General features: G+C 38.8%; 1 protein-coding gene across 1 annotated transcript; it reads left to right on the plus strand.

Moving 5' to 3' along the window:
- The first annotated feature begins 3,254 nt into the window (after positions 1–3,254).
- On the plus strand, positions 3,255–5,788 carry LOC103708728 (cytochrome P450 78A9-like). The gene is made up of 2 exons (XM_008793784.4): positions 3,255–4,329; positions 4,858–5,788. The coding sequence occupies exons 1-2, from the start codon at positions 3,313–3,315 to the stop codon at positions 5,485–5,487; spliced, it is 1,647 nt and encodes a 548-aa protein (XP_008792006.4). The 5' UTR covers positions 3,255–3,312; the 3' UTR covers positions 5,488–5,788.
- The last annotated feature ends 3,325 nt before the right edge of the window (positions 5,789–9,113 follow it).

Below are 9,113 nucleotides of genomic sequence, written 5' to 3' on the forward strand. Positions count from 1 at the left end.
AAACTTGTATCTTTTAATAGTTTGACCGTGCAGGGGACTAGTGGAATCCACTATTATGAATGTATTGTGGCTGTTTATATGCATGTTGATCTTTGAATTCCTCTGTAAATAGATAAAGTAATTATGGCAACTAATTGACTAAGGTAGAACCAATCAACATGATTTTCTTATACTGACATGACATATATTTGCTATCACATAATCAATTAGTACATGTAGAGGCTTCCCATTATCCCTTGTTTTAAATCAGCATTATCCCCAACCATGATATCTTGCATGGGTGCCTTCATCTTCTTATTTAAATAGAAAATATGTGCTGAAATAATTAATGGCAGATGTTTGTATTGGTTTTTTGTCGGTGTATTTTCTGCCTCGTCAATATGAATGTCAAAACAAAGTATTTTGAGAGATGGCATTATGTTAGTTATTTTGTGTTGATCTCCACGCCATTGACTACGTAATTAGTAGTTGTGAGTATCAATATATAAGGGGAGGGGAGATAATATTGAAAAAGAAAGGGAGCAAAGAAAAAACAAAGAAAAAAGAAAAATATTACTTTGCCATGACCCTCTCAATTTGTATTAATATTACTTTTTTCTTTGGGATTTGCAACCATTATATTCAATTTTTTTGTTAATTGACCAAGTATAAGATGTCATGAAATCTACCATAACGTACTAAATCTATCATATCATCCTGCAAATAGATCTTTATTAAATGTTTATTTTATTTTTTTTTTTTGCTAAAAAAAAGGAGCAGGGGGGAGGAAGGGACAAGCCCAACCCCGCGTAGCAGCCCCCACTGGGCCCCCCACCCCGCCAGGAGAATGTTCGATGCGGGCAAACCGGGTCGTGTGTTGGGCACGCCGACCTATTTTACTTATACCCTCCCCACCCGTGAGCCGGCTTGGTTACCCGACCCGACCCTCCGTGTGAGTACGTCACACCTGGCACCACCCAGGCTATCAGCCGACCAGTAGCACTTCCAGACCCCGTGTCCAGGCGTGGAGCATTCGGTCCCCAAATTTAATCGACGCCCGCGCGTTTCGAACCTGGAACCACTTGGTTGGAAGTAAACGCCCCGTTCCAACTGAGCTACCACCTTGGTGGTCTTTATTAAATGTTTATCATTAATACCATAATGTGCTAAATTTTGTTTATCTTTTCTAGATAACTTGCAGTTCAATCAGTATTCTAATAGAATGGACAAAAGTTGAATAAATAAGTTGAGATCCAGCAAAAAAATTTGGCTAGAGTTCAGAATTTTATTAAATTTACTTTTGAAAAGGCTAATATAAATAGAAAGATTTTATGTCTATGTCGAAAATGTGTTAATTATTCTTTTTTTGCTCCAAAAATTGTTGAAGAATATTTGGTGGTGGAATTATTTTCTAAATGATTATACTGAGTGGGTATTTCATGGAGAATTTATATTGTTATCTCTATGTAATCAACCTTTCTATATAGAACACACCTCTAGTTTTGGATATAGTAATGTGCAAAAGAATCTTGTAAAAAAGGAGATGAATTTGTATGTTTCTTTGAAACTCGTTACCATATTTTAAACTACTCAATAAAATACTTATGTTGAAACTCTTCTTAGATGGTTACTCTTTATATTATATTGAAACACTTATGCTTCTTAATAAGACTATGTATCGTGTATTGTGTACCATGGATCATGATACTTATGAGCCTTATTAAAACTCTTTGACTTCTTTAATTCAAATTGAAACTTAATCTTCATATTGAACTATTTATCATGTATCATGCATCATATAATGTGTATCATGAATCATATAATATGTATTATCCTATAAATAAAATAGTGATTACAATAGGGTCTCCCCAAATACTGTACGTACCCAAGAACTTGAGCTTACATTGATTGAAAATAAAACAGAGGTTACTTATGAGATGTCTCAACAAATGGATCTCAAAATTGCCTATCCAAGATAGCAACTTCTTGGGACAATCAAGAATGGCTAAATCAAACAAGGATGAAAGCTAGATTCCTTCTGATGCCATCACTGAGAAGACAATGACCAACAGTAAATTAGACTCAAAGAAATTCAGACAAAAGTACTGCTCTTAGGAAGGGTAAACTAAATTCTAGAATCATGCAGCAAAGAAGAGGACCTGTCTCTGTTGCTTGTCCTCCTTGGTCGTCCTCGTTGGTCGTTCTCCTCAATCATTCGATCTACCAGCCGGTTCCATCATACTTCACGTGATTCTTCATATATGTCTAGAACAACTCTATTAAGAATACCCTTCTTGACGACTTGCAAGGCCCAAGTCTTTGCTCACCAACCATCCAAACCTTCTTATATATATATATTCTACTTCTCGACTTAAAATGCGAAGCATCACGAGCCATCCACCTGTATTCCTCTGCACCACGGCAGTCTCTATTATGGTCTGTGTTTTTTGATACGAGTCTCTATGGTCTTTAGTCCAATAGTCCATCCGCAAGTTAAATGTGGGAACAGGCTGCCAACATATTCCCAGGGGCCTAAGAAGGACATTGGGCGAGGCCATATTTTTATAGGAGCAGTTGCTCCGCGAGAACTGTGACCACTGTCATGCCTACGTTACTCCATTTACTTCCTAGTCATCTAAAAACGACAGGCCGCCTCAATGCCAACTAACCTTTCTAATTAATCACTCTAAATGAGCTGCCTCCAATGAAATTTTGTTGTAGAATCCGAATTGTCTCCACTCAGCACTTACGACCAAAAGAAAGGGAAAACTCAATTGAAGTCTAACAACCAGGTCCAAGTACTTGGTTTGGAGACGCAAGTAATAGATATTTTTATTTAGATAGAAGTATGAACATATCAATTAAAATAAGTACAGTTATATACAGCTGTTTGCTTGCATACGTGACTAGTTCAAGGAACTCAACTCAATGATGATGTAATTCGGTTGTCACTATTGCAACATCAGTCCCCACAACTTGTTTTCTCCAAGTTACACAAGTTGATTGGGATGTTTTGGGTAAGTTTAGTTGCAACGTACCTATCAATTACATCAAACCAATACTCGAAGTAACGGCTGCATCTGTGTACCATAATTCATTCATCCAAATATGGCCTTAAACTAAGTGGAATTTGTGATAAGAATTGGACACTTGTCAGGTAAAGGAATGCTCCCTACTTGATCCAGTATACAAACCCGGAAAGCTGGGATCCAGGTTGAAACTTCTCTCTAACCTCCATTTGTGCTACAAATAGGAGGAGCCTCCGCTGGATCACTCACACAGAACCTCAACTCCAAACTTCTCCATATCAGGGCTTTCTTTGCTTAGCCAGTCATGGAAACTTGTGTGGAGAGCTGGTGGATCCTGCCCCTAACCCTAGCTCCAAACATCTTAGGGTGCCTGTCACGTTCTTCTTCTCCACCTTCCATTGCACTCGCTTTCTCTTCCATTGTCGTCCTTGCCATTCTGGTATGGCTAGCCAACTGCCTTCTCCACTGGGCCTTCCCCGGCGGCCCTGCCTGGGGGAAGTACTACTGGTGGAGGAAGACAAACTCCTCCACCAGCTCGACGATGATACCTGGCCCGAGAGGCCTCCCTTTCCTGGGGAGCATGGACCTCATGTCCGGCCTCGCCCACCGCCATCTCGCTGCGGCCGCCACCTGCCTTGGTGCAAAGAGACTCATGGCCTTCTCCATAGGCGAGACCCGAGCCATCGTCGCCAGCCACCCTGATGTCGCCAAGGAGATCCTCAACAGCCCAGTGTTCGCCGACCGTCCCCCTACTGAATCAGCCTACGGCCTCATGTTCCACCGCTCTATCGGGTTCGCCCCCCATGGCACCTATTGGCGCAACCTCCGCCGGATCGCCGCCACCCACCTCTTCTCCCCGAAGCAAGTCAATGCCTCCGCTCCTCACCGCTCCCACATCGCCGACCAAATGACAGCTGCTCTTCGGAACAGCACCAATGGAGATGTACAAGTTCGCAGAATTCTGCGGCGGGCCTCGCTGTGCTACATCATGCAGTTTGTGTTCGGGAAGCAGTTTGAGCTGTGCTCGGCGAGCGAGGAGACTGAAGGACTTCTTTGCATGGTGGAGGAAGGTTACGACCTGCTTGGGAAGAACAACTGGTCTGATCATTTCCCTCTTCTTGCTGGTCTCGACATTCAGAAAATCCGCTCCAGATGCTCAAAGCTCGTCACCAAGGCGTATAGTTTCGTGTATCCAATAATCGAGGAACACCGAGCTCCAGTAACTGGTGGAAGAACAACTGCACCAGACTTTGTGGACACACTGATCTCTCTGCAGGAACCTGAGGGCCTGTCCGACTCTGACATGGTTGCCATTCTATGGGTGAGCAGTCAGTCTAACACCCTCAGAGCTTTCATGATGAGTTCAAACACCCTCATGTTCACGTACCCCCCCCCCCCCCCCCCCCCCCAAAAAAAAAAAAAAAAAAAAACACCCTTACGTTTGATTGCAACTAATCCTCGTATGGAAAAGGAAAAATAATATTTTCTTTATGAAAAAGAAATAAAATTTTATATAGAAAACTAGTTATAATTTTTCCAAATTCATCATTTTTTATAAAACAAATAATCAAAAAATCAGATTTCCCAAGAAAAATTATTTTTCCGAGAAACTTACATTACAACGAAATATATTCTCAGAGAAACGTTTGTCTACAACATATGATGCTCCTTAATTCGTATGCAGACTACAGGTAATGGAATATGGCCTGTTTAACAGATTAAGAAAATATAGTTCTAATTCTAGCTAGTAATTACAAGCATGGCTCTTGGAGCTTATAATTAATGAATAGAAACAATATATGATTGTTCTGGTTAATAGTTTTATGATGATTCGGTGTGACAAATGTAGGAGATGATATTTAGAGGGACAGATGCAATGGCAGTGCTGATGGAGTGGACGCTGGCTCGTGTTGTACTCCACCCCGGCATCCAAGCCAAGGTCCACCAAGAGCTCGATCACGTTGTCGGGACTTCCCAGCGGCGGGTGGTCGAATCTGATGCACTGAGACTAGGATACTTGCAAGCCTTACTGAAAGAGGTTCTCAGGATGCACCCACCAGGCCCGCTCCTATCCTGGAGTCGCCTTGCGATATCTGAAACTCTTGTCGACGGCCATCTTGTTCCTGCCGGCACAACTGCCATGGTGAACATGTGGGCAATATGCCGTGATCCTGATGTCTGGAAGTATCCTCTGGAGTTCAGGCCTGAGAGGTTTCTAAACAAGGATGGAGACATGGAGGTGGAGTTCTCGGTGATGGGTACCGACCTCCGGCTTGCACCATTTGGGTCAGGCAGGAGAAGCTGCCCCGGCAAGGGGCTGGCGATGATGACAGTCAGCTTCTGGATGGCTTCCCTCCTTCATGACTTTGAATGGCTGCCATCGGAGGTGAAGGACGTCGATCTATCGGAGGTTCTCAGGCTATCGTCCGAGATGGCAGCACCACTTGAGGTGAGGGTGCAACCCAGGCGACATGAATGAAGAAGATGATCCTGATCCCTATGGTGCATTTACGTCTACGCGTCTATGGGGATCTATCTAATTACTATATATGTTGTGTATCTGCTTTCTATTGGCTAATATAGATGATGTATTTAGGTTTGAGGGTGTGCAGTTTGGAGGTTTCCATCTTTGTGCAAAGTGTTTATAAGTTGGAAACTTACTAGCTAGCTAGTCTTGTCGGTTATGTTTGCCATATGCGTTGGTTTGGAGCTGAGAGTCAGCCTGTTTAATATTGCATGTAATTAAAGTGCAAATTTATACAATAAGGAGTGTTTTAGTAGTTGGGTCCTTGCAAGCATAGATTATGGGCATGTTTGTTTGGAAAGAGTTAGGCTCTTGAATGGGTATAAAAATGAGTGACTCCCATTCAACTATTTTGTTGAGGGAAGTTTCATTGTGAAAATAGGAGCACCAATCCTCTAAAATCAAATCTCAACTCACATTTAGTTTTCAAATCCTATTCCGATTCAGATTCCGATTCTAATCAAGAACCAAACACATACAAAAATTAATTTGGTAATTCCAATTTCTATTTTAATCCATTTCAATTCTGATTCCGGCCACAAACCAAACACATCCTACATATAACAAGAGAATAGAACCGGGAAGTAGCATAAATGCTGCAAATTAAATGCAAGTTGGATCAAACTAAACATTAGGGGCATTTGTTCTTCCTATTTACACCTGAATGTGACATGTGGAGTTATTATCCAGGCAACTCCAACTAAAGAGCATAATTCAGTATTATCAGTCACTATGTTAGAGCTAGGTCATAATCTTCTTTGTTACAAACAATTGACCTTCTACCAGAATTAATTGTCACGTTTGGATCAGATCCAAAACATGGGGGAAAAAATGTGCTCTCTCTTAGAAATTAGAACTGGTCCAATTCCAAAGCTAAGCATAGTGGAGGTCCAAGCTTGAAAACTATCTGGAGGATTCCCATGTTTCATCACTCTAATCATATGTTCCCATGTATGCTATGTTTTCTTGCTTCTTTTTTACCTTGAGGTTTCCTTCCTCTCTAAGTTGCAAATCGGTTAGTTTAGTTTCATTCATTTCTCTCTTAACTGTAGATAGCAATGATGGACGGGGCCTGTTATTAAGGTGCATCCACTTGCTTTAAAGTTGTAATCCTGGCCATGGTGCAGATGCTCATTGTTTAGTAGCATCATTAACGAGTATTTTAATTTTGCTTGGCTTCTAAGATAATGATAACATTAATTATATTAAAGCAGTCAAACCTAATCCGTCTAATTGAAATAGAGTTTTGAAGCAAGATGAGGTAAGTAACCTAATGCTTCAAAGTGTGTTTTCCAAATTTTTGATAAAATAATAATTAATTTATTAAATTTGATTATGATATTTATTTTATACTTGGTTAAATGCGTTAGACATGTTATTGTTATGATAGTAAATATTTTAAATTATGTTATGTGTTATGTTGTGAAATTTAAAAAATATGACTAGGCAAATTATGAAGTTTGTTTCATATATGTGTATTCTTAGCACCGCTATGATTGGGCCCTGCCAATGGAGATTACTCGTTGGCCCTATCAACTTATAATCTTAAAAACTGGTTTCGACACCGAACCACTAGTGATTAGAATAGTGCTATTTGGATACCATACCACTAGTGATTAGAATAGTAGTATTTGACACTTTGTGTATTCTGTATCTAACCCATGCCATTAAGTTACGTGGCCATAGCTTGATATTGGGTTTCTAGTATCAGTTTATAAAAATAATAATAAATTTAAAAAGACATATATGTATTATTCAAAAATTAATTTATTTCTAGTTAGTATCTTGCTATTATCTATTTATTTGGCATACTTAGACCCCACTTTGTTATATTATGTTGCTTACTAGGCTAGTGTGGCTCATTATTTCTTCTTTTTCTATCTTTTAAATTCAGAATCATGATTTCTCGGGACTTGGAGGAGTGCGCCAAATCTTATGAAGATATTCTCAGTGATTGGAGCTCTAGTTAGACCATTTAGACTACTTAGAATATTTTATTTGATTTGAATAAATGGTTAGCATATGTTAATTTATGTCACTTTGGAACAATTATTTGTATAAGATCTTAATTAAATTAATTTTCAAGAATCATTATTGCTTTGATATGATCTATAGCCTTGCATGCTTGTATGGTCCGCCATGCAGGTATGTGGGGTCTATTACGCTCTGGGTTCGAGGTGTGATATTTGTTTTGCTTTACAATTCAATACGAATATGGATATTAGTTGGATGCAAAATTATATATCTATATTTGCTTCAAATAGATACAAATACAAATTGAATACTAGAGGTATTGATATAAATGCGGATATAAGATGAATAATTAAACTTTGTAGCCACGGGATCAAAGATATTACTAAATCAATGGTAAAATAAATTAATAGCATATTAATATGGTTATATTTTTTTATTAAAAGCTTATGAGTTTTATATAAAATTAAATAAGGTTACAAATAGAATCAGATATTTGGATACAAATCGGATAGTTGTCTATCCAAATTCATATCCATTTTTCTTTTATGGATATGGATATGGAGATAGATATTAGTCGGATGACTTTTTATTTGCAATCCATCTCAACAACTTAGCGGGCGACCATGAGCAAGTGCTATGTGAACAAGATTAAAGAGAATTGAAATAAATAAAAGTCATATGATTCTTGCTAAACTTAATAGGATTTGACCACAACAATCCAACTAAGTATGGAGGCACATGTCAAAGGGACAAGCTTCGGCCATATTGCTGACCATGATAAGTTAACCATGATAACGGCCGAGGGATGTTGGTTTATGTGGATCATGATTTGGTTTCCAATTATACCATAAATGGAATCATAGAGGCGAACTTCAAGAACTACTAAAGATCATGATAACATGGACAGTTACAAGAGTCAACAGTTATTGTACAGTTGTTGTTGTGTATATAAATAAATGGATGCATGTACTTTAAAGCAGGGAACTTTTCGACACATCATTTAATCTAGTTTATCTTTGATCTATCTTTATCTTTCTTGCTTTTAGATTATCAAAAGAACTCTAATCTATTGTAAGAGTAGCAGTAAGAGTAGTTCACTTCAACTGTAGCCCGGGGTATGCCCCTATCCTATCCTATCAATCTTTTTTCGAGTGGGTGGTGTGACAGTAACAAAAATACTTAAAGGTCAAGGAACCTGGACCATGCTACTTTCAACATCCTCCTTTTGATCTTACCATCCTATATCTGGCTAATCCAACATCAGTATCATCCTCGCTCATCTACCGCACCCTTGTCATTAACTTGTGTTCCCATTCCGAAAGTGAACACTTTTGAAGTGCCAATTGTAGCCCATCATATATTGGAGAGACTTTCTATGCAACATGTGCTAGACTTAAGCAGCTCCATCTCTTATTACGAGACTGACGATACTTGTATATAGCTACGCAAAAACACAGTTTATGATCCATGAACATTTTAAACATAATCATTGTATAATGTAATAATTCTTTCTAATAAAAATTATGTATGATATCAAATTGCTTGAGAGTAATTTGATGACAAATTAAGTTATTTTGTTTACTTTTTAATTTGCATAGAAGAATCAC

This window comes from Phoenix dactylifera, chromosome 3, assembly GCF_051530095.1.
Source record: "Phoenix dactylifera cultivar Ajwa chromosome 3, Ajwa_hap1_PhDact_Kaust_v1.1, whole genome shotgun sequence".
Classification (NCBI taxonomy): domain Eukaryota; kingdom Viridiplantae; phylum Streptophyta; class Magnoliopsida; order Arecales; family Arecaceae; genus Phoenix; species Phoenix dactylifera.